Here is a 27,413-nt window from a genome sequence, read left to right as displayed (position 1 = left end):
CTTCTTTTCCAATTTGGATTCCTTTTATTTCTTTTTCTGCTCTGATTGCTGTTGCCAAAACTTCCAAAACTATGTTGAATAGTAATGGTGAAAGTGGGCACCCTTGTCTTGTTCCTGACTTTAGAGGAAATGCTTTCAATTTTTCACCATTGAGGATAATGTTTGCTGTGGGTTTGTCATATATAGCTTTTATTATGTTGAGGTATGTTCCTTCTATTCCTGCTTTCTGGAGAGTTCTTATCATAAATAGGTGTTGAATTTTGTCAAAGGCTTTCTCTGCATCTATTGAGATAATCATATGGTTTTTGTTTTTCAATTTGTTAATGTAGTGTATTACATTGATTGATTTGCGGATATTGAAGAATCCTTGTATCCCTGGGATAAAGCCCACTTGGTCATGGTGTATGATCTTTTTAATGTGTTGTTGGATTCTGATTGCTAGAATTTTGTTAAGGATTTTTGCATCTATGTTCATCAGTGATATTGGCCTGTAGTTTTCTTTTTTTGTGGCATCTTTGTCAGGTTTTGGTATTAGGGTGATGGTGGCCTCATAGAATGAGTTTGGAAGTTTACCTTCCTCTGCAATTTTCTGGAAGAGTTTGAGCAGGACAGGTGTTAGCTCTTCTCTAAATTTTTGGTAGAATTCAGCTGTGAAGCCGTCTGGACCTGGGCTTTTGTTTGCTGGAAGATTTTTGATTACAGTTTCAATTTCTGTGCTTGTGATGGGTCTGTTAAGATTTTCTATTTCTTCCTGGCCCAGTTTTGGAAAGTTGTACTTTTCTAAGAATTTGTCCATTTCTTCCACGTTGTCCATTTTATTGGCATATAATTGTTGATAGTAGTCTCTTATGATCCTTTGTATTTCTGTGTTGTCTGTTGTGATCTCTCCATTTTCATTTCTAATTTTATTGATTTGATTTTTCTCCCTTTGTTTCTTGATGAGTCTGGCTAATGGTTTGTCAATTTTATTTATCCTTTCAAAGAACCAGCTTTTGGCTTTGTTGATTTTTGCTATGGTCTCTTTTGTTTCTTTTGCATTTATTTCTGCCCTAATTTTTAAGATTTCTTTCCTTCTACTAACCCTGGGGTTCTTCATTTCTTCCTTTTCTAGTTGCTTTAGGTGTAGGGTTAGGTTATTTATTTGACTTTTTTCTTGTTTCTTTAGGTATGCCTGTGTTGCTATGAACTTTCCCCTTAGGACTGCTTTTAAAGTGTCCCACAGCTTTTGAGTTGTTATGTTTTCATTTTCATTAGTTTCTATGTAAATTTTGATTTCTTCTGTGATTTGCTGGTTATTCAGCAGGGTGTTGTTCAGCCTCCATATGTTGGAATTTTTAATAGTTTTTCTCCTGTAATTGAGATCTAATCTTACTGCATTGTGGTCAGAAAAGATGCTTGGAATGATTTCTATTTTTTTGAATTTACCAAGGCTAGATTTATGGCCCAGGATGTGATCTATCCTGGAGAAGGTTCCATGTGCGCTTGAGAAAAAGGTGAAATTCATTGTTTTGGGACGAAATGCCCTATAGATATCAATTAGGTCTAACTGGTCTATTGTATCATTTAACGTTTGTGTTTCCTTGTTAATTTTCTGTTTAGATGATCTATCCATAGGTGTGAGTGGGGTATTAAAGTCTCCCACTATTATTGTGTTATTGTTAATTTCTCCTTTCATACTTGTTAGCATTTGTCTTACATATTGCGGTGCTCCCGTGTTGGGTGCATATATATTTATAATTGTTATATCTTCTTCTTGGATTGATCCTTTGATCATTATGTAGTGACCATCTTTGTCTCTTTTCACAGCCTTTGTTTTAAAGTCTATTTTATCTGATATAAGTATTGCTACTCCTGCTTTCTTTTGGTCCCGATTTGCATGAAAAATCTTTTTCCAGCCCTTCACTTTCAGTCTGTATGTGTCCCCTGTTTTGAGGTGGGTCTCTTGTAGACAACATATGTAGGGGTCTTGTTTTTGTATCCATTCAGCCAGTCTTTGTCTTTTGGTTGGGGCATTCACCCCATTTACATTTAAGGTAATTACTGATAAGTATGATTACGTTGCCATTTACTTTATTGTTTTGGGTTCGAGTTTATACACTGTTTTTGTGTTTCCTGTCTAGAAAAAATCCTTTAGTATTTGTTGGAGAGCTGGTTTGGTGGTGCTGAATTCTCTCAGCTTTTGCTTGTCTGAGAAGCTTTTGATTTCTCCTTCATATTTGAATGAGATCCTTGCTGGGTACAATAATATGGGCTGTAGGTTATTTTCTTTCATCACTTTAAGTATGTCTTGCCATTCCCTCCTGGCTTGAAGAGTTTCTATTGAAAGATCAGCTGTTATCCTTATGGGAATTCCCTTGTGTGTTATTTGTTGTTTTTCCCTTGCTGCTTTTAATATTTGTTCTTTGTGTTTGATCTTTGTTAATTTGATTAATATGTGTCTTGGGGTGTTTCGCCTTGGGTTTATCCTGTTTGGGACTCTCTGGGTTTCTTGGACTTGGGTGATTATTTCCTTCCCATTTTAGGGAAGTTTTCAACTATTATCTCCTCAAGTATTTTCTCATGGTCTTTCTTTTTGTCTTCTTCTTCTGGGACCCCTATGATTCGAATGTTGTAGCGTTTAATATTGTCCTGGAGGTCTCTGAGATTGTCCTCATTTCTTTTAATTCGTTTTTCTTTTGTCCTCTCTGATTCATTTATTTCTACCATTCTATCTTCTAATTCACTAATCCTATCTTCTGCCTCTGTTATTCTACTATTTGTTGCCTCCAGAGTGTTTTTAATTTCATTTATTGCATTATTCATTTTATATTGACTCTCTTTTATTTCTTCTAGGTCCTTGTTAAACCTTTCTTGCATCTTCTCAATCCTTGTCTCCAGGCTATTTATCTGTGATTCCATTTTGATTTCAAGATTTTGGATCAATTTCACTATCATTATTCGGGAATTCTTTATGAGGTAGATTCCCTATCTCTTCCTCTTTTGTTTGGTTTGGTGGGCATTTATCCTGTTCCTTTATCTGCTGGGTATTCCTCTGTCTCTTCATCTTGTTTAAATTGCTGAGTTTGGGGTGTCCTTTCTGTATTCTGGCAGTTTGTGGAGTTCTATTTATTGTGGCGTTTCCTCGCTCTGTGTGGGTTTGTACAGGTGGCTTGTCAAGGTTTCTTGGTTAGGGAAGCTTGTGTCGGTGTTCTGGTGAGTGGAGCTGTATTTCTTCTCTCTCCTTTCGAAGAATTGGGTTGCTTTTCTGGATGTCTGATGTCCTCTGCCGGCATTCAGAAGTTGTTTTGTGGAATTTACTCGGCGTTTAAATGTTCTTTTGATGAATTTGTGGGGGAGAAAGTGTTCTCCCCGTCCTACTCCTCCACCATCTTAGCTCCTCCTCTGTCATTTTTTTTTGACAGATAAAAAGACTATGGTCTTGAAAGGGGCAATGATTTTCCCACAGTCACCCAGCAACCAAAGGAAAAGCCAGGACTAAAACCCAGGCTCCTGGAGTGGGAGCTTGCCCTTTACACAGCACCCTGCTATGTCCCTTCTCGTGGAAGGAGGGGAAGGTGGAGGCACTTGTTCTGAGCAGTCTTCAACCCCTCTCCTCTCCCAACTGATCCACAGGGGATCTGTATTAACAGGTTTTGATTAAGCTTTAGTGAGAGTCCTAGTTCTTAGAATATGATCTCGTGTTGAGGAGGAAGAAGGGGTGTGAGGACCTGCAGCCAGCATGAGGAGAAATGGGAGGTTAGGATGATAAAACCCTGTCTCTCTGAGGATTTGCCACGTGGGGTTACAGGAAGAATGTAACTGTTTTTTTCTTAAATTTCTGTAAAACTATTTATATTTTTGGAAAAAAAATCATTTAAAATTACAAATAAATGCTTACCAAATAGAATAAAATATGGCAACAATGAAAACTGCAGAAAGAATATCCAAGAAAATCCACATGAACATATAGAAATCTGGTGTCTGCAAAACAGAAAACACAGTTATAGGAGTTTGGAACTGGAAGGGATTGTAGCTCATGTGGGTCAAGTCCCTTGCTTGAACCAGGGATGGAGCAGGGGCAGAGCAGGGGGAGGAACCACAATTGCCCGAGTTGGTGTCAAACACAGAGGGTACCTGCTGCTATCCTAACAATCCCCTCTTACATGTGCCAAGGGCTCTACAAGGGCTAAAACACTCCACACACTTCATCTCCCTGGACCCTTGACTGAGGCCTGAGGGAGTCCCAGAGATGTCACATAGCAAGTCTATTCTGGACCCAAGACTACAAGCCCAAGTTTCTTGACTTCCAGTGCTCTCTGTGCTCATGACACAGCTTTCCAAACCTGGCTGTGCATCTAAATCTACCTGAGCATCAGATTTTAGTAATACAGGTTCCTGGGCCTCATTAGAGACTCAGGAATTAGAATTTCTGCCCTCCAGAAACAAGTAATCAGTCTGTGAACCAGCATTTAGGAATCATTCCCCTAAATCACGGTACTTCAAAGAAGCATGTCTCAACAATTCTCAAATACAATTCTTAACCAAGACTAACATGCCTACTTCTTGAGTCTCCTTGCATAAATCACACATTTCACAAAGCTCCATCTTCTAGCTTCACTTGCATGAGATTTTACATTCCCTGGTTTGGTTTTCCCTTTCTACTTTCATTATTTCACCTCCAATACTACTTGATGGTACTGGGTCTGACATGATTTTTTCTTTCTTATGCCATTTCCACCCAATCACAAGGTCTTTTCTTGGACTGATTAGTAATGATAATATTAACAACAATAACACAAATGACTGTGATAATGATGAGCACAACTAACATTAATGAGCATTTATAGGAGCTAAGGAAGTGTTATAAGCATGTTAAGGGTATTTGCACATCAATCCTTCGAACAGATCTAATAGGCAGGTACAGTAGAAGCTTTTAACCAAGTTCCACTAATCTAAGGCTCCTAATGCCCTATGGTGGAGAAGAAAATGGCAACCCACTCCAGTATTCTTTCCTAGAGAATCCCGTGGACAGAGGAGCCTGGTGGGCTGCTGTCCGTATGGTCACACAGAGTTGGACACAACTGAAGCGACTTAGCATGCGTGCATACATTGGAGAAGGAAATGGCAACCCACTCCAGTATTCTTGTCTGAATACTTGCCTGAATCCCAGGGACAGAGGAGCCTGGTGGGCTGCCATCTATGGGGTTGTACAGAGTTGGACACGACTGAAGCAACTTAGCAGCAGCAGCAATGCCTATGGGAACCTGACCAATGCCTTGGCCTGTTCTAGGATGCTCGTTGGGTGTGCTGTACAGTCTAAGAATCAGTTGTTCTTACTGTCCATATGGCTTTATAACAACTGTACTTGTTATGATTGTGCAGTATAATTAAATATTACTCAGATCTGTAAAAATTGAGTAAAAAAAGATGGCATTTTCAAAGGACACTAAGTCGACGTTTAGAAATACTTGATGATAAAAGGAAAGGTTATTAAAAAAATAAACTGCAGGTTTTCCTTGGTGGTGCAGTGAGTAAGGATTCGCCTGCCAATGCAGGAGATGCAGAAGATGTGGGTTCAATCCCTGGGTTGAGAAGACCTTCTGGAGGAGGAAATGGCAACCCACTCCAGCAATCTTGTCTGGAGAATGCCATGGACAGAGGAGCCTGGCCGGCTACAGTTCACAGGGTCGCACGACTGGGGAACTGAGCACACACACACGTCAATGCAGGCGACAAGCATTCAATCCTTGCTCTGGGGAGATTTCACATACTGAAGAACAACTCAAGACCATGCACCACAACTACTGAGTGCGTGCTTCAGAGCCCACAAGCCATAATTACCAAGCCCGCACGCCGCAACTACTGAAGCCCACACACTCTAGGGCCCGAGAGCTGCAGCTGCTGAGCTTGTGTGCCCTCGGTGCTAGGCTCCATGGCAAGAAAAGCCACTGAAACGAGAAGCCTTCTTTCTCATTGCAACGAAGAGTGGCCCTTGCTTGCTGCAACTAGAGAAAGCCCTTGCAAAGCAATGAAGACCCAGCACAGCCCTAAAACACACACACACACACACACACAAACTGCAAATGAATTAGGTATGAGTGAAACAGTAAGAGACGAGGGGTTGTGGGATTATTATGAAAATCTGGGTGGATATCTCATTCTCCCAATGACTTTAAGAATTGGACATGACTTAGTGTCTGAATAACAACCAAAGGAAACAAAACTTAGAAATTATACTTGGTTCATTTTGGAGTATATATAAGCAAGGGAATACAGAATTCAATCAGCTGAAATGCCCTCAAAGGAAAGACCTTGAGTCTTTGTCGAAAGGTGAATAAGTATTTTTAAATGTATGAGTTATGTATGTGGTGGATTGTTTATAAAAACGACCACAATATTTCTCACCAAATGCAGGCCTGTATGGAATATGACTTTGTTGTTCCTCCCCATCAAGAAGTAAAGCGTGTCTCTCCTCTGCCCCCACCTTAGATCTGGACTTGACCATGTGATCATCTTTGGCCAGTGGAACATTAGCAAACATCACACTTGGGAGATCTTGGAAAAGGCACATGCACGGGGCTTGACCTCTCATTGCTGAGAACCCAGTGCCACCAGGTGAACGTGAGCAAGTTGGCGTCATCGAGGATGAGTGACTAAGTGAAGAGAGGCCTCAGTCATCCCGGTAGAATCCTAGACATATGGGTGAGGCCATCCTAGGTCACCTAGCCCGGCCACAGTGGCTGGGACCAGAGAAAGTGCTCAACCATCATAATGAATGTGAAATATTTGTCAGTTTTAAGCCACTAAGTATTAGATAGGTTTTTCCAACATAGTAAAATGCTAACAGACCACATATCATTTATTTCACAATTCCTCATCTAAAAATTTTGAATTAACAGACTGCTAAGCAGACAGGATTATATTGGATAAAATTTGCTTCTACTGTAGTACCTTTAATCCCCAGTTTACAAATAACAAACTGAAGCCTGGACAAGTTAACTAACATTTCCAAGTTCACACAGTAAGGGGTTGGGCCAAGATCTGAGTCAGTATATTATTCTAACTCAGAGTGTGGGTTGCTTAGGCAGGCCCATGGATACAGGCCTTACCTTCCTGAACAAACTGACCTTGAGTCCTTTAAAAAAGCCCAGGCCAGGTGTAGAAACAAGCTTTTGACTTAACATCCTTTACACTCTCTGAATTTTGAATCACATGAATTTATTATCAATTTAAATATTAAATTGAAAAGTTTTACTTAATAAAGTTTTATTTAATATACCCAAAGGGACAACTTTCAGACATTACTGGTTTAGAGGGATAGGATTATGGAGGGGTATATTGATTTCCAACTTATGTACTTCAGAATGATTGAATTTTATATACTGAATAAGTTTAACCAATTTTAAAAGCAAAAATGCTAGAAAAATGTATAATATATACATGACGGAGGATATTACGGAGACAGGCAAGTAGAGAGGCTTCGCCTATGCCAAGGGACCTGTCATCCAAGGCTTCCTTGAGGGTAATCTGAAGAATGCTGCCCAAGGCACCAAGGAAGAAGGAGTAAGCAGTTCGACAATTCCACCATAGGGCCTCAATGCAGTACTGGCCCTATGAGATTGTGCCCATGGCCCTGATCACCTCATACCTGCTCCTGACCCTGATCAAGTCAGAAACAAGGACCAGTGAGGCTGGAGGTATGGAGAAAGCAACCCAAGATATGTAAGCTTCTCATTTAGGTTTCTCTGACTAAAACTTTGATGTTCAAGGCAGTTTAGAGTTTGGGTTATTACTCTGGACAAGACATTTGATGTTGAATTGAGGCTTTCTGGTGATTAAAAAGAACTTTAAAAATTATCTAAGAGTGAACTATAGAGAAACTATGGAATCTGAGTGAGATCTTATTCAGGGACAAGAAAAGACTGAGGTCACAGAGCAGTTTTCTGCTGTAGGCTATTGTGTCTGACTCAGTCATCCCATTCTACCTCTACACTGATAAGAAAAATTAGCTCTGTATCATTTAACTGGTTAACTGGGGCTCCCTTCATAGATAATAAGTGATGGGATTTATCTGGAAGTGTAACCCAGATGTTCAGGCCCCCATGCCTCTAACCATAAGCAGTAGCTGGATACACACTCTCCTTTTCAAAAGCATTTTTACTCAGGATACACAGTTTTCTCTTGGTTTCTTTCCCACACCTCGTATCACTGTCGTCGTTACTGTACCTTCAGGAAGGTGGAGCTGCAGTAACAAAACTCTGGAATCTGACCTCATTCTGAATATTGCATTCATGTGATAATGTCAAGGATCTTAACTTCAAGTTTAAGATTCCCCATGGTGATACTCCTAGTGGGTTGAATTCAACTCCAGAGCACTGCATTACATTATGCATGAAAGGCACATGGTGAGGACTCAATAAACAGTGATTATTATACCATTAATAATAATTTCTCCCTGAAAAATCACAGGAGGTGCTGGGTGAGAGAAGCGGGAATGCCACATCTTCAATGTCACATAAGTCTCTGCTCTTAAGTAGCTCACCTAGAGACCACACAGTGTGCTAGGTAGGGGTGGGGAGGGGGACAGAGACTCCTATTGTACCAGACTTGGAAGAACAATCTGGACAACCAGCTCACCATGAAGTAGTAAGGGTGATTGATCTCCTTCAGGACCTGAATGTTGTCTGTTGTCACTGAATGAATACTGGAACACCAGGCCAGTGAGAAGAGCCAAGGTTCATTGACGAGGTATACGTTGATGGTGATGTTAGCTGCTTTATATTCTCTGGGAAGAAAAAGAACCCACAGGAGATTTAGACTTAATCTCACTCTCACATCTAAAAGGGAAACAGCCACCATGTCGTGAAAGGTTGTTGCTTAAATCACTGGAAACACCTGGTCATGTGACAACTTATGATATGACATGCTGAATTAGCTCATGTTGCAATGAGGATAAAGCTCTAGGCTTAATACCTTTACTCCTGTACCAACAGTAGTATTTTATTCTTTTTTGATTTTTAAAATTTTTATTGAAATATAGTTGATTTACAATGTGTCAGTTTCAGGTTTATAGCAAAGCGATTCAATTATACATATATACAGTTCAGTTCAGTTCAGTCGCTCAGTTGTGTCCAACTCTTTGTGACCCCGTGAATCGCAGCACGCCAGTCCTCCCCGTCCATCACCAACTCCCAGAGTTCACTCAAACTCACGTCCATTGAGTCAGTGATGCCATCCAACCATCTCATCCTCTGTCGTCCCTTCTCCTCCTGCCCCCAATCCCTCCCAGCATCAGAGTCTTTTCCAATGAGTCAATTCTTCGCATGAGGTGGCCAAAGTACTGGAGTTTCAGCTTTAGCATCATTCCTTCCAAAGAAATCCCAGGGCTGATCTCCTTCAGAATGGACTGGTTGGATCTCCTTGCAGTCCAAGGGACTCTCAAGAGTCTTCTCCAACACCACACTTCAAAAGCATCAATTCTTTGGTGCTCAGCCTTCTTCACAGTCCAACTCTCACATCCATACATGACCACAGGAAAAACCATATACCTCTATCTAAATCTATATCTATTCTTTTTTAGAAACTTCTTCATTGTAGATTATTGTAAGATGTTGACTAGTTTCCTGTGCTACACTCTAGGTCCTTGTCGGTTATCTATTTTATTTATAGTAATGTGTTTATTTTAATCCCAAACTTCTAATTTATCCCTCTCCCTTTTCCTTTGGTAACCATAAGCTTGTTTTCTATGTCAACAGTAATAGTAGTGTTTTAGTAAACTACATGCCCTAAGACAAAAAAGGAGGGAAAGAAGGGAGACAGGGAGGAAAAAGGAAAGCCCTGTCAGAATTTGTCAATTTCAATTCATGGTGTAAATATTCCTCCAATTTTTCTCCCATAAGCTGCTATGTGCCAGCTGCAGTACACTATTGTGTAGCAAATGTGCTTACTTCCATCAGAGCACTTACCACCCTTTACTCTATTTATCTGTTTTCCTATCAGTCTTCTTCACCTGACTGTAGCAAATTAAAAGCAAACACTTTGTGTTACTTGTCTCTGCATATCCAGTACTTGCTTCATAAGTAGTTAACTGAAGAAATAAAGAAATGAATGTTGATCTGGTAAATATTTACACTTCAAAAATAAAGACTTTTTTAAAAGCACTTAGTAGGAGAAATGGAACCCAAACTTCCCTGTGCACTAAATGCCAGTAAGTATTTGTGCACTGTCTAAAGAGGCAAGGAGATCCAGCCAGTCCACCCTAAAGGAGATCAGTCCTGAATATTCATTGGTAGGACTGATGTTGAAGCTGAAACTCCAATACTTTGGCCACCTGATGTGAAGAGCTGACTCATTTGAAAAGCCCCTGATGCTGGGAAAGATTGAGGGCAGGAGGAGAAGGGGACGACAGAGGATGAGATGGCTGGATGGCATCACCAACTCAATGGACATGAGTTTGGGTAAACTCTGGAAGTTGGTGATGGACAGGGAGGCCTGGCATGCTGCAATTCATGAGGTCGCAAAGAGTCAGACATGACTGAGCAACTGAACTGAACTGAACTGAAGAGTCAGAAAGAAAGTAGAAGAACATCTAATAATTCTAGTCAAGTTGTCATTTTTTGGAAAACCTCTCACAAAATACAGCAGGTAAATCCCTTGAAAATTTTTTTGTTGTAACCTTGAAATGGCATAGCATATTGGAACAGCTCTGTGCAAGTCTGCATTTGAATCTATCTTTGCCTTGTACTAGCTTCACAAGTTCTTAGGCTCAGTGTAAAAACTGTAAGATAAAAATAATACTACCACTTTCAAAGGAGTGCTTGCAATTACTTAGCCGTATTGGGTAACTAAGACAACTCTAATGTCTTAGAATTGTCTCTAAGATAATTCTACAGATCACTTAAAGATTAAGACAAAAAACAGAAATAAGGATACAGTAGTAAAAAGCTACCTTTTAAAACTTTTTGAAATCAACACGCAAAGACCATTCACAATTTCTATATATTAATAATGAACCTATATAAACTGAAACATAATGTACCATTAACAATTACCCCCAAAGAAATGTAAATACACAGGTATTAACAAAACAAACATAGGATCTGTAAGCCATAAACTACAAACTATTGATGAAGGTAATCAAAGAATATTTAAGAAGTGAAGAGACATGTATTTATGAATTGGAAGACTTAGCATCACAAAATTCTCCTCAAACTGATCTATAGGTTAATGCAATTTCTACCAAAATATCACCAAGGTTTTTTTTTTTTTTTAATTTTTTTTATACAATTAATTTGACTGACTCTAAAACGTATGTCAAAAGGCACAGCTCAAAATTAACTAAAACTTTATTGAAAAAGAATAAAGTGAGAGAGCATCACTCTACTTAATATTAAACCTTACTATATATAGCTACAGTAATCAAGAGAGTGTGGTATTAGGGAAGGAACAGACATATGGAACCGTGGGACACAATTTTAAACCCAGAAATAGACCCATAAGAATACGTCAAAATGACTTTTGACAAAGGTGTAAAAGCAATTCAATGGGATAAGAGTTTTTCAACAAATGGTTCTAGAGCTATAGGACAGGCATACGTAGGCAAAAAACCCAGAAAACCTCAACCTACACCACATACTTCATATAAAAATGGACTCAAACGGATCACAGACAAATACATAATGTAAAACTACAAAGCTTTCAGGAAAAATTGAGACCTATGGGCTAGACAGAGAGCTCTTAGACTTGACAGTAAAAGCATGACACATAAATGAGAAAATGATGTTAGACTTAATAAGAAATGTAGAACTTTTGTTCTGTGGAAGATTCTTAAGGATATGCTACAGACCAGAAATAGACTGGGACAAAATATTTGCAAACAGAACATCCAACAAAGGATTATATCTATCCACGTTTTGTCAGAACTCTCCACCATGACCTCTCCATCTTGGGTGGCCCTACATGGATGGCATGGCTCATAGTTTCATTGAGTTAGACAAGGCTGTGATCCATGTGATCAGTTTGGTTAGTTTTCTGTAACTGTGGTGGTTTTCATGGTGGTTTTCATTCTGTCTGCTCTCTGATGGATAAGGATAAGAGGTTTGTGGAATCTTCCTCATGGGAGGGACTGGCTGAGGGGGAATCTGGGTCTTGTTCTGACAGGAGGGGCCATGCTCAGTAAATCTTTAATCCAATTTTCTATTGATGGGTGGGGCTGTGTTCTCTCTCAGTAGTTTGGCCCGAGGTCAAACTATGGTAGGGGTAATGGCAACCTCCTTCAAAAGGGCTTATGCCAGCATGCATGGCTCCCAGGACTGTTGTATTCAGTGACCCTGAGCCCGTGGCAGGCCACAGTCAACCCGCGCCTCTGCTGGAGACTCCTGGACACTCATAGGCAAGTCTGGCTCAGTCTTTTGTGGGGTCCTTTCTCCTGGGTCCTGGTGTGCACAAGGTTTTGTTTGTGCCCTCCAAGAATCCATTTCCCCAGTCCTGTGGGAGTCCTGCAATCAAATCCCACTGGTCTTGAGTCAAATTCCCTGGGAATTCTCAGTACCTTTGTTGGATCCCCAGGTTGGGAAATCTGTTGTAAGCTCTAGAACTTTTGCAACAGTATGAGAACTTCTTTGGTATAATTGTTCTCCGGTTTACGGGTCGTCTGCTTGGTGGCTCTGCAGTGGGGCTAATGGCGACCTCCTCCAAGAGGACTTATGCCACATGCCACGTCTCCCAGGTCTGCTGCAGCCAGAGCCCCTGTCCCTGTGGCAGGCCACTGCTGACCCATGCCTTTGCAGGAGACACTCAAACACTCAAAGGCAGGTCTGGCTCTGTCTCTTGTGGGGTCCCTGGGTCCTGATACACACAAGGTTTTGCTTGAGTCCTCTGAGCATCTCTGGTGGCTATGGGGTTTGATTCTAAACATGATTTTGCCCCTCCAACCATCTTGTTGGGGTTTCTCATTTGCCCTTTGATGTGGGGTATCTTTTTTTGGCGGGATCCAAAATTCTCCTGTTGATGGTTGTTCAGTGGTTAGTTGCAATTTTGAAGTTTTTGCAGAAGATGAGCGTATATCCTTCTACTCAAACTTAAGGCGTTAGAAACTTACTCCCCACTGGGCCAATACTGGCATATTGGGAAGAGGACTCATTCATCTATTCATCTAGACTTTCAAACTACTGCACAATTGCACTCATCTCACATGCTACCAAAGTAAGGCTCAAAATTCTCCAAGCAAGTCTTCAACAGTACGTGAACTGAGAACTTACAGATGTTCAAGCTGGTTTTAGAAAAGGCAGAACAACCAGAGATCAAATTGCCAACATCCATTGGATCACAGAAAAAGCAACAGAGTTCCAGAAAAACATCTATTTCTGCTTTATTGACTATACCAAAGCCTTTGACTGTGTGGATCACAACAAACTGTGGAAAATTCTTTAAGAGATGGGAATATCAGACCACCTTACCTGCCTCCTGAGAAGTCTGTATGCAGGTCAAGAAGCAACAGCAAGAACTGGACATGGAACAATGCACTGGTTCCAAGTTGGGAAAGGAGTACATCAAGGCTGTATATTGTCACCCTGCTTATTTAACTTATATGCAGAGTGCATCATGTGAAATGCTGGACTGTGTGAAGCACAGGCTGGAATCAAGATTGCTGGGAGAAATATCAATAACCTCAGATATGCAGATGACACCATCTTTGTGGCAGAAAGAGAAGCGTCTTTTAATTTCATGACTGCTGTCACCATCTGCAGTGACTTTGGAACCTAAGAAAATAGTCTGTCACTGTTTCCATTGTTTTCCCATCTATTTACCAAGGCAACTAAGAACATAATAAGATCTTCAGTATCATTATGTGTCAGAGAATGAAAATTAAAACCACAGTGTGATATCACTACATATAAAACAGCACAGGCCCTCTGAAAATGTTTGGAAGTTTCTTATAAAACTAAATAAAACTTACAAAGTTTCTTGGAAAACTTTGAAAACTACCATACTCCAGCAATTGCATTCTTAGCCATTAACCTCATAGAAGTAACAACTTATATTCACAGCAGGCAATTCAGGGAAGATGGCAGAAAAAGAAGCACCAGGAACCTGATCCCATCCTGGACAATAACACTGGCAAAATCTAATGCAACTATTAATATTTTGGTACTATGGCATCTATTGTAGTCTTACAACTTTCAGGGACATTTTAGATGGTAAGCTATAGTTAACACTGGTCAGTTTCAGCAACTATGACAGTAGCAGTTACCATTTCCAGACTCCCAGCTCCATGACAGGCAGCTGTGCCCACATTCCTAGAGCAGCTTGCACACAGCTTATGAGAGTCACAGGGGGCAAAACAGTCACCATCTTCCAATTACTGGGGAGCTGTGCTCTGATCAGTGATTGCTGCTTCTGGCTACAGACATGCACAGAAAATGAATACAGTATTATTGTTGCTTTCCTCACCATGGCTCCCCCCTCACTGAAGCAAACATCTTCCCTTTCCACTAAAATGACTTCCAGTGGATTTAAAGGTTCAGTGCTCTTTCTTCCCCACCATTCATTTATCTCTTTTCCCCCTTTTTGGAGCCAGACATTAAAGATTAAGACATGCAACATATATGGGGGAAATTATGAAGTGATCACATATGCCAGGGAAAGGCATATTAGAGACCTAGAAGACCTTAAGTTTTGGTACAGAGACAACAACAACAACAAAACAAACAAACAAAAAAAACACAAACAAACAGAAAGCAAAACCCAGAAAACCCTGGAGAAGGAGGAGATTCTGATTTCAAGAGTTACCAGATTATTACATTCAGTGTCCAGTTTTTAAGAAAAAAATCACAAGGTGTACAAAGAAACAAGAGAGTACGGTTTCATTCAAAGGAAAAATAAATAAATCAACAAGAACTGTCCCTGGAAAAGAGCTGATTTCAGATATACTAGATGAAGAGTTTTAAAAAACCATCTTGAAGATACTCAAAGAATTAAAAGAAGATATATAATTTTTTTAAAAATGAAGAAAACAGAAACATTAATAGACAGAAAGCCTAGAAAATACCACTCCCAACTCTAGAGCTGAAAATCACAATAAATGAAATGAAAAACTGAATATTAAAATCCAAAGGCAGATTTGACCAGACAGAAGAAATAATTAGTGAACTAGAAGATGAATCAATAGATATTAATGATTCTGTGGAAAAGAAGCAAAAAAAGATTGATGAAAATGGAACAGAGCCTAAGATATCTGTGGGACACCATTCAGCAAGTCAATATATGCATTTTTAGGTCCCAAAAGGAGAGAGAAAGGAGCACAGAGAATATCTGAAGAAATAATGGCTGAAGCCTGCCCAAAGGTGATGGAAGATATGAATATAAATATCCAATCAACTCTAAGTAAGATGAACTCAAAGAGATCCTCCCTGTGACACACTATATAATCAAAGTTCCAAAAGCCAAAGGCAAAGAAAGAATCTTGAAGCATTTGTCTTGTTGGAGATTCACAGGCACAGAAGGAAATTAAGATATCCCAGCACCCCACTCCAGTACTCTTGCCTGGAAAATCCCATGGACAGAGGAGCCTGGTGGGCTGCAGTCCATGGGGTCGAGAAGAGTTGGACACGACCAAGCGATTTCACTTTCACTTTATGCATTGGAAAAGGAAATGGCAACCCACTCCAGTGTTCTTGGCTGGAGAATCCCAGGGACGGGGGAGCCTGGTGGGCTGCTGTCTATGGGGTCGCACAGAGTCGGACACGACTGAAGCGACTTAGCAGTAGCAGCAGCAGCAGCAGCAGCAGCAGCAGCAGGTAAACGAAAGCTGAAGGAGTTCATGGGCACTAAATCAGCCCTGTAGGAAAAACTCAAGAGAGTCCTCCAAGGTGAAATAAAGTCAAGAGACAGTAGTGCAAAGTCTAAGGGAGACAAAAGGATCTCAATAAAAGTAAATAGAAGGGCAACTATAAAAGATAGTATTATTGTAACAATGGTGTGTAATTATAGTCTTTATTTTATACATAATTTAGCAAAAGATCTATAGGAAAAAACCAGAATTATTAGTCTAAAAGCTAATAATTTTATAACTTTATCAACTTCACATGTGGTCTTCTACATAATTTGAGACACTTCCATTTAGAGGAATTATTAGTTTATGTTTGACACATACAGTATATAAAAATGAAATTTTCTGACATCAAAAAGTGAAAATGGAAAGATTGGAGTCATAAAGAAGAGTTATTGCATGTTACTGAATTTAAGCTTGTATAAATTCAACCACAGTGTCATAACTTTAGGATGGTAAGTGTAATTCCCATGGTAACACAAAATAATTAGGTATAAAAAAATATAAAAAAAGAAATGAGAAAAGGATTTAAGCATTTCACTACAAAAAACAACTAAACACAAAAGAAAACAGTAAGGAAGAAAATAAGGGAAAAATTATAAAGTATATGCTGCTGCTGCTGCTAAGTCGCTTCAGTCATGTCTGACTGTGCGACCCCATAGATGGCAGCCCACCAGGCTCCGCCATCCCTGGGATTCTCCAGGCAAGAACACTGGGGTGGGTTGCCATTTCCTTCTCCAATGCATGAAAGAAGTGAAAGTGAAGTCACTCAGTCATGTCCGACTCTTCGCGAGCCCATCGATTGCAGCCCACCAGGCTCCTCCGTCCATGGAATTTTCCAGGCAAGAGTACTGGAGTGGGTTGCCATTGCCTTCTCTGATAAGGTATATAGAAATAACAAATTAAAGTAACAGATCACAGAAACAATATTAAAAAAAATGACAGCAGTTAACAACATGACAATAATCTTCCCCCTTTTCAGTAATTTTTAAAACGTAAATAGATTAAACTCTCCAATCAGAGATTGTCAGAATGCATAAAAACATATGACCCATGTTTATGCTGTCCACAAGAGACTCATTTAAGATCCAAATGCACAGACAGATTGCAAGTGAAAGGACAGAAAAGTTATTCTATGCAAATAGTAACTAAAAAGAGCATGGGTGGCTATATTAATATCAGATAAAACAGGGACTATGTAAAAAAGTTTACATGTGACAAAGGAGGATATTATATATTAATACAAGTTTCAACATAGCAAGAAGATATATTAATCATAAACATTTACGTGCCTAATGATAGACCAGTAAAATTTACAAAGTAAACACTGACTAAATTGAAGCTGTATAATAACAGTTGGAGATTTTAATATCTCATTCTCAATGATAAATAGAACAGTTAGAAGATAAGGAAACAGAGGACTTAACACAAGAAACTATATCTAAGAGACAGAACACTCAATCCAATAAGCCCATACACATTCTTCTCAAGTGCATGTGTGACGATTCTCACTTTAGATATGTTAGGTCACAAATTATATCCAATCAAACACAATGAAGTCAGAAGTCTAACAAAAGGAAAATTGGAAAATTCACATATTTGTGGGACTTAAGTCTAAGGGAGACAAAAAATCCTCAATAAAAGTAAATATAAGGGCAAGTATAAAAGATAGTATTATTACACTTTCAAGTAACTAAAGGATAAAGAAAGAAATCGCAAGGGAAATGAAAAAAATATATGGAGATGAATGAAAATGAACACACAAAAACTCAAGGGATGCAGCAAAGGTGATGCTAAGGGGGAAATGCATAGTTATAAATTCTTACATTTAAAACATAAGAGGATTATTGCATCTATGTTCATCAGTAATGTGGGCCTGTAATTTTCTTTTTTGTGATATCTCTGCTTTTGGTATCAGAGTGACGGTGGCCTCACACAATGAATTCAGAAGTGTTCCTTCCAAATAATATCATCAATGTCACAGAAGAACATAGATGCAAAAATCCTCAACAAAATATGAGGAAACCAAATCCAACAATATATTTAAAAGCTCATATACCATGATCAAGTGGGATCTATCCCAAGACTACAAGTTTTCAGTATTATCAAATTGATCAATGTGAAATACCACATTAACAAACTGAAGAATAAAACCCATACGATCATTTCAATAGATGTGGAAAAAGCTTTTGATAAATTTAAATATCCATTTATGATAAAAACTCTACAGAAAGTGGGCAAACAGGGAACAGTCAGCATAATAAAGGCCACATATATGACAAACTCACAGCTAAGATCATACTCAGAGTTAAAAAGCTGAAAGCACTTCCTCTAAAATCAGATCAGGAACAAGACAAGAAGGCCCACACTTATCACTTTTATTCAACATAGTTTTGGAAGTCCTAGCCACAGAAATCACAGAAGAAAAGAAATAAAATGAATTCAAATTGGAAAAGAAGAAGTAAAACTGACTCCGTAGATGACATGATAAAATAGAAAATACTAAAGACACTACCAGAAAACTACTGCTGCTGCTGAGTCGCTTCAGTCGTGTCCGACTCTATGCGACCCCATAGATGGTAGCCCACCAGGCTCCCCCATCCCTGGGATTCTCCAAGCAAGAACACTGGAGTGGATTGCTGTTTCCTTCTCCAATGCATGAAGGTAAAGAGTGAAAGTGAAGTCGCTCAGTCATGTCCGACTTTTAGCGACCCCATGGTCTGCAGCCTACCAGGCTTCTCCGTCCACGGGATTTTCCAGGCAAGAGTACTGGAGTGGGGTGCCATTGCCTTCTCCTGGGTGGCCTCCATAGACTGTCTTAAAATTCTGCTTCAGAAATAATATTTAGGCTCAAGTTCAAACATCTAGTTCTGCCTATTTGTTCATGACTTCTCAAGCATTTAGAGCATCTGCTTTAGAAGATAAAAATCCAAGAAGGCGAGAATGGCATCTCTTGCTCAGCATGCCTTGCTGTTGCATAACATATAGGTAGATTCTTCCTAAGCATGATTTAAGATGACTGAGGAGAAAACTCATATGAATCAAGTTGTTATTACTAACAAGTACCTATCTCTCTATCAATGAATTCAGTGAAGTTGAAAAATGCAAAATTAATGTGTATAAACCTATTGCACTTCTATACTGTAACAACAAAATATCAGAAAGAGAAATTAAGGAAACAACCCCACTTGCCATTGCATCAAAAACAATAAAATACCTAGGAATTAACCTACCTAAGGAGGCAAAAGACCTGTACTCTGAAAACTGTAAGATGTTGATAAAAGAAATGAAAGATGATGCAAAATAGATGGAAAGGTAAACTGTGTTCTTGGAATAGAAGAAATATTGTGAACAAATTATTGACTAGAGATGTATTAAGTTTTTTGTTACCCAAATGTTATTGACGGGAGATGTATCAATATTTACTTACATAACAAGTTGCCAGCCATAGGTTTTGGCTTTGGCAAAAATTCCCTGGTCAATAATGTGTATGAAAACACAAAAGACCCCAAATAACTAAAACAACCTTGAGAAAGAAGAAAGGGGCTCGAGGAATCATAGTCCCTGACTTCAAGCTATACTTAAAAGCTATGCAAACAGAACAGTATAGTGCTGGCACAAAAATAGACATAGAGATAAATGGGACTGGGATAGAAAGAACAAAAATAAACCCACACACTTACGGTCAATTAGTCTACAACAAAGGAGGCAAGACTATACAAGGGAGAAAAGGTAGTCTCTTCAAAAAGTGGTGCTGCAAAAACTAGACAGCTATATGCAAAAGAATGAAATTAGAACAGTCTCTAACACCATACACAAAAATAAACTCAAAATGGATTAAAGACCTAAATGTAAGACCACCTATTATAAAAGTCTTAAAGGAATACATAGGTAGAACACTCTGTGATATAAATCATAATAAGATCTTTTTTGATCCATCTCCTGGAGTAATGAAAATAAAAACAAATGGGACCTAATTAAAACTTAAAAGCTTTTGCACGGCAAAGGAAACCATAAACAAAATGAAAGGACAACCCACAGAATGGGTGAAAATATTTGCAAATGAAGTGACTGACAAGGGGTTAAACTCCAAAATATACAAACAGCCCATGCAGCTCAATAGCAAAAAACAAACAACTCAATGAAAAAATGGGTATCAGAAAGACATACAGGTGGCCAAAAAGCACATGAAAAGATGCTCAACATCACTAATTATTAGAGTAATGCAAATGGAAAATACAATGAGGCATCATTTCATACCAGTCAGAATGGCCATCATTAAAAAAAATATACAAATAATAAATGCTGGAGAAGATATGGAGAAAAGGGAACCCTTCTGCCCTCTCAGTGGGAACGTAAATTGGTATAACTGCTAGGGAGAACAGTATTGAGGTTCCTTAAAAAACAAAAATAGTTACCATATGCTCCAGCAATCCCACTTGGGTATACATACAAAGAAAAGTCTAATTCAAAAGATACATGTACCCCAATGGTCAGAACAGCACTATTAGCAATAGCCAACACATGGAGGCAACCTATGCGTCCACTGACAGATAAAAGGATAAAGAAGATACGGTGTGCATGTGTGCATGCGTGCACACACACAATGGAATATTACTCAGCCATAAAAAGAATGAAATAATGCCATTTGCTGCACATGGGTGAACCTATTACGTGAAGTAAGCCAGATAGCAAAAGACAAATATCATATCACTTATATGGAATCTGAGAAAATGATACAAATAATTTTTTTTACAAAACAGAAATAGATTCTCAGACATAAAAAACAAACTTATAGTTGCCTAAGGGGAAATACAGGGAGGGATAAATTAAGAGTTAAATCAAGGGATAAATTAAGGCATAAATTAAAATATAAACAATATCAAATACAAAATAAACAAGGAACTTCTGTATAGCACAGGGAACTACATTTAATAACTTGAAACTCCAGTACTTTGGCCACCTCATACAAAGAGTTGACTCATTGGAAAAGACTCTGATGCTGGGAGGGATTGGGGGCAGGAGGAGAAGGGGACGACAGAGGATGAGATGGCTGGATGGCATTACCGACTCAATGGACATGAGTTTGAGTGAACTCCGGGAGTTGGTGATGGACAGGGAGGCCTGGCGTGCTGCGATTCATGGGGTCGCAAAGAGTTGGACACAACTGAGTGACTGAACTGAACTGAACTGAACTGAACAAACTATAATGGAAAAGAATAGGAAAAATTAAATATATATATGAATCAATTTGTTGTACACCTGAAACTAACACAACATTGTAAATAAATCATACTTCAATTAAAAAAATTTAAAAAAAGAAACAGAGTATTAAGGATATAATGTGCAATATGATAAATATAATTAATGCTGCTGTATGTTATATGTGAAAGTTATTAAGTAAAAAAAACTTCTTTCTATTTCTCCAGTTATGCATCTATATGAGATGATGGATGTTCACTGAACTTCTTGTGATAATCATTTAATGATATTTGTAAGTAAAACATTATGCTGTACAGCTTAAACTTATAGTGCTATATGTATATTTGAATAAAAGTGGAAGAAAAATTTCAAAACCAAGAAAGATTTCATATCAACAACATATCTTTACAACTTAGGAAACTAGAAAAAGAAGAACAAATTGACCCAACATAGTAAAAGGAAGAAAATAATAAAGATTAGTGCAAACACAAAACAGAACAGAAAACCAACAAAGAAACCAAAAGTTAGTTCTCTGAAAATATCAACAAAATTAGTAAATTTTTAGCTAGAGGTACTAACCAGTCTGTTGTTCCATGTCCAGTTCTAACTGTTGCTTCCTGACCTGCATACAGGTTTCTCAAGAGGCAGGTCAGGTGGTCTGGTATTCCCATCTCTTTCAGAATTTTCCACAGTTTATTGTGATCCACACAGTCAAAGGCTTTGGCATGGTCAATAAAGCAGAAATAGATGTTTTTCTGGAACTCTCTTGCTTTTTTGATGATCCAGTGGATGTTGGCAATTTGATCTCTGGTTCCTCTGCCTTTTGTAAAACCAGCTTGAACATCTGGAAGTTCACGGTTCATGTACTGCTGAAGCCTGGCTTGCAGAATTTTGAGCATTACTTTACTAGCATGTGAGATGAGTGCAGTTGTGCAGTAGTTTGAGCATTCTTTGGCATTGTCTTTCTTTGGGATTGGCATGAAAACTGACCTTTTCCAGTCCTGTGGCCACTGCTGAGTTTTCCAAATTTGCTGGCATATTGCGTGCAGCACTTTCACAGCATCATTTTCCAGGATTTGAAATAGCTCAACTGGAATTCCATCACCTCCACTAGTTTTGACAGTTAGAACTGGACATGGAACAGCAGACTGGTTCCAAATAGAAAAAGGAGTATGTCAAGGCTGTATATTGTCACCCTGCTTATTTAACTTATATGCAGAGTACATCAGGAGAAACGCTGGGCTGGAAGAAGCACAAGCTGGAATCAAGATTGCCCGGAGAAATGTCAATAACCTCAGATATGCAGATGACACTACCCTTATGGCAGAAAGTGAAGAGGAACTCAAAAGCCTCTTGATGAAAGTGAAAGAGGAGAGTGAAAACTTGGCTTAAAGCTCAACATTCAGAAAACTAAGATCATGGCATCTGGTCCCATCACTTCATGGCAGATAGATGGGGAAACAGTGGAAACAGTGTCAGACTTTATTTTTTTGGGCTTCAAAATCACTGCAGGTGGTGATTGCAGCCATGAAATTAAAAGACGCTTACTCCTTGGAAGGAAAGTTATGATCAACCTAGATAGCATATTGAAAAGCAGAGATATTACTTTGCCAACAAAGGTCTGTCTAGTCAAGGCTATGGTTTTTGCAGTGGTCATGTATGGATGTGAAAGTTGGACTGTGAAGAAAGCTGAGTGCTGAAGAATTGATGCTTTTGAACTGTAGTGTTGGAGAAGACTCTTGAGAGTCCCTTGGACTGCAAGGAGATCCAACCAGTCCATCCTAAAGGAGATCAGTCCTGGGTGTACATTGGAAGGACTGATGATGAAGCTGAAACTCGAATACTTTGGCCACCTCATGCGAAAAGTTGACTCATTGGAAAAGACCCTGATGCTGGGAGGGCTTGGGGGCAGGAGGAGAAGGGGACGACAGAGGATGAGATGGCTGGATGGCATCACTGACTCGATGGACATGAGTTTGAGTGAACTCCGGGAGTTGGTGATGGACAGGGAGGCCTGGCGTGCTGTGATTCATGGGTTGCAAAGAGTCCAACACGACTGAGCGACTGAACTGAACTGAACTAATAAGATAAAGAGAAAAGACCCAAATTACTGAAGTCAGAAATGAAAGTGAACATACTATTACAGGATTTATAGAATTAAAAGGATTATAAAGGATATGAGCAATATGAGCAATTGTATCCCAATAAATTAGGTAGCCTAGGTGAAATGGAAAAATTCCTAGAAGCAACAAACCTACCACAACTTATCATGAGGAATTAGAAAATGTGAATAGATCTACAATCAATAAGGAGATTGAATTATTAACTAAAACTCTTCCAACAAAGAAAAGCCCTGGATCCAATATCTTCGCTGGTGAATTCCATCAAACATTTCAAGAAGAACTAATACGAACCCATTATGGCGACATTAGAAAACCAGGAATCAATAGGATGTGTTAATGTGAAGGAACTGGAGCATTTGTGTCCTTCTGTTTTTAGAGTTGTGAAAAATAGTACGGTGGTGTCTCAAAAAATTAACATTAGAATTACCATATAATTCAGCAATTCCACTTCCTAGTATATACCCAAAAGAAATGAAAGCAGGGTCTTGAAGAGATACTTGTACCCCCATTTTCACAGCAGCTTTATTCACAATAACTGAAATGTGAAAGCAACCCAAGTGCCCATCTATTGACAAAAGGCTAAGCAAATAGTGGCATTTACACACAATGAATTATTATTCAGTTAAAAAGTAATATATTCTTCAGTGGATGAGTTCAACATGGATGAATCTTGAGGACTTCATCTTAAAAGAAATAAACCAATCAAAAAAGATGAATACTATATAATTTCACTTATATGAATCAAAATCATAAAGATATAAAGTAAAATGGTGGTTTCCAGAGTCTGGAGGCAGAGTATGATGGGAACTCATTGCTTAATGAGAACAGAATTTGAGTTTACAAGATAAAAAATGTTAAGTAGGTGATGGTGGTGACTGCTGAACTATGTAATGAATGCATATTAAAGTCACAAAGTTGTATATTTAAAAATTATCACAAAAGTAAATTTTAAGTGTATTTTAACATAATTAAAAGTTTTTAAAGAGAGAGAAGGGCTTCCCTGGTGGCTCAGAGGTAAAGAATCTACCTGGCAAACCCAAAACATGGCTCTGATGCCTGGTCTGGGAAGATCCCACATGCCATGGAGCAACTAAGCTCGTGTGCTGCAACTCTTGGGCTTGTGCTCTAGAGTCTGGGAGCTGCAACCACTGAGCCCATGTGCCACAACCACTGAAGCCCACAGTCCCGAGTCCACGCTCTGCAATGAGAGGAGCCACTTCAGTGAGAAGCCCACACACTGCAACTACAGAGTGGCCCCCACTCACTGCAACTAGAGAAAAGCCTGTGCAGCAAGAAAGACCCAGCACAGCCAAAAATAAAAAATAAAGAGAGCAAAGTCTGAATAAGCTATTAACTCTTAGTTAAAAAATTGTGTTCACATGAAAACCTATACACAAATATTCACATTTATGAAAAATAGCTCATAAATTGATGAAACAATCAGATATCCTTCAGTTGATGAATAATTAAAGTTTAGTGCATTCATACAATGGAATACTATTCAGCAATGAAAAAGAACCAGCTGCTGACACATGAAACAGTCTTTATGAATCTCAAAAGGAATTACACTGAGTAGAAAAAAGCCAGTCACAACAGGTTGCACACTCTATGATTCTTCTATATATTTTTCTTAATACGACAAAAGTGCAGAAGAGATTATTCATTGAGGAAGTTAGGGTTTGAGGTGAGTTGGATATGCAAGGAAGGGGAATGTGGTTATCAGAGGGCAACAAAAGGAATACGTCTGGTGACTAAACAAGCCTATATCTTGGTTGTGATGTTGAATCCACAAACACACATATGATAAAACTGCACATAGATCTATATATATTAATACAGAAAAACACACAAAAATGAATATAAGTTGGGGAAATTTGAATAAGATTGGTGGATTGCATTCATTTCAGTATCTTGGTCTTGATATCATACCAAAATGTTGCAAGTTTTACCACTGGAGTAAACTGGGTAAGGTACAGGACTATTTCCTATTATTCCTTACATGTTAACATGCAACCACCTCAAAATAAAAAGTTCAATCTGAAAAATATTCTAGACTATTTAAAAAATATAATAAAGTATATTCTGGGGGTTAAAAATAAAGTATTATTAAATATCATTTACAAGAACAATAGCACAAATGGCAGAAGGTAGTAAATGGAATTATGAAAGTGAAAGTGGAGAGTGAAAAAGTTGGCTTAAAGCTCAACATTCAGAAAACGAAGATCATGGCATCTGGTCCCATCACTTCATGGGAAACAGATGGGGAAACAGTGGAAACAGTGTCAGACTTTATTTTTCTGGGCTCCAAAATCACTGCAGATGGTGACTGCAGCCATGAAATTAAAAGATGCTTACTCCTTGGAAGGAAAGTTATGACCAACCTAGAGAGCATAGTGAAAAGCAGAGACATTACTTTGCCAACAAAGGTCCATCTAGTCAAGGCTATGGTTTTTCCTGTGGTCATATATGGATGTGAGAGTTGGACTGTGAAGAAGGCTGAGTGCCGAAGAATTGATGCTTTTGAAGTGTGGTGTTGGAGAAGACTCTTGAAAGTCCCTTGGACTGCAAGGAGATCCAACCAGTCCATTCTGAAGGAGATCAATCCTGGGTGTTCATTGGAAGGACTGATGATGAAGCTGAAACTCCAATACTTTGGCCACTTTATGTGAAGAGTTGACTCATTGAAAAAGACCCTGATGCTGGGAGGGATTGAGGGCAGGAGGAGAAGGGGACGACAGAGGATGAGATGGCTGGATAGCATCACTGACTTGATGGACATGAGTTTGAGTGAACTCAGGCGTTGGTGATGGACAGGGAGGCCTGGCGTGCTGCGATTCATGGGGTCGCAAAGAGTCAGACACGACTGAGCGACTGAACTGCACTGAAGGACTTAATATTCTGTACTTTATACTGTGGAATAATATTAATTCAAGTGGAGGGTAATAAATCGGCAATACCTTTTATTGGTATCTAGGTGAATACAACAGCGTAGTTCAAGGCTTGAAATACAGAAAAGTAACTAGGGGAATTTTTATTGGCCAAGGGGGATTTTGGATATATATCTATAATTATATCTACATCTATACTCATAATTATAGCTACATCTCTATCTCTAAGGATACTTTGTTTTTGCCGCATTTAGAGTTATCTGAAAAAAATCACTTTTAACAGGAATGGTATAGGGATTAATGTAAGCAGTGATTAATAAATTTGAAAAAGTTATTTTATTCCCAGGTACTTTTAATTCTGAAAATGTATCTCTAATATTTATAAATTTGATGTTTAATAATTTTTTTTACACTATAAGAGATCTTGATATCTGGATCACAAAGCCATTTATAAGGTACTGGAATCTCTCTGGTAATGGCAGGGGATATCAACAACTTTTTGAGTTCTGACTTTTCAAACACTTACATTATTTAAAAAGAAAAACACCAAGAATACACAAAAGTGGGTTAAATGATCAGAGATTGGGGGACAGGAGTAGGGGCTAAAGACTGTGTTCCAGGAACAGAGTCTACCCTTAATAAATGTTTTTTGGCAGACAGGGAGGGAAAGATAAGAAGAGGAAAATAGAGAATTTCATAAAGATAGCCACACACAGAAATTCTTGAGATGGGAGGAGAAATCCCGGTAGCTTGGCTGGGATGCAGATTTTGTGCAAGAAAGGCAACACACACCAAGAGAGGTGTGGTTAAACACTTACTTCAACCCATTGTAGAACAAGTTCTTGTAGTCAACATTTATTCTAGTGATCTTTTCTTTTGTAAGTCTTTCGATGGTGAATAACCGGCCAATGTGCTGAAAACCAGGAGCTTTGCTCCTGACGTAATCCCTCTCAGAACCTGGTAACCAAATAATCTGCAAGGAGAAACAGTAATTCTTTCAGTGGATAATCAGCTGTCTAGGTACAAACAGCCTCATGTAGAATGGGAGAAGTCTCATTCCAACATGAGTAACAGTTTATAGGGAGCAGAGATTCTAGTCCTTGATGAGAGTCAACCTGGCCTAATATTGTCTAGTGAACCATAATGGGCTTTCACCAGGGTTATTCTGGAGCTGAGTTTTCCCAGTTAACATCGTGGGGCCAAGGGTTCACTGTATCACTACACTAGCTAAAGTGGTTGAGTAGGTGGTAGGTGTGGAGGAGGGGTTGGAATCACAAACATCTCCTTGGGCTGATAATGATACAAATCATCTTTGAGAAGAGTAATTTCCTGTCAACAGGAAATGCTATTATGATTCATCTGTGGAAAGAGTTCTATTTGCAAAATGACAGA

General features: G+C 38.9%; 1 protein-coding gene across 1 annotated transcript in view; it reads right to left on the bottom strand.

The window, feature by feature from the left end:
* Nucleotides 1–3,873: 3,873 nt before the first annotated feature.
* LOC102282145 (glycerophosphodiester phosphodiesterase domain-containing protein 4) overlaps nt 3,874–27,413 on the bottom strand; it is a 94,645-nt gene continuing 71,105 nt past the window's right edge. Inside the window, exons 12-14 of the mRNA XM_070383084.1 lie at nt 26,840–26,994; nt 8,617–8,764; nt 3,874–3,960 (exon numbers count right to left, since the gene is read on the bottom strand). Of these exons, the coding sequence (XP_070239185.1) occupies nt 3,874–3,960; nt 8,617–8,764; nt 26,840–26,994 (390 nt within the window). The remainder of the gene's footprint in view (nt 3,961–8,616; nt 8,765–26,839; nt 26,995–27,413) is intronic.

Source organism: Bos mutus, chromosome 15 (genome assembly GCF_027580195.1).
Source record: "Bos mutus isolate GX-2022 chromosome 15, NWIPB_WYAK_1.1, whole genome shotgun sequence".
Taxonomy (NCBI): domain Eukaryota; kingdom Metazoa; phylum Chordata; class Mammalia; order Artiodactyla; family Bovidae; genus Bos; species Bos mutus.
Note: the sequence above shows the minus strand (reverse complement) of the source record. Positions and strands in the feature narration are given on the sequence as shown.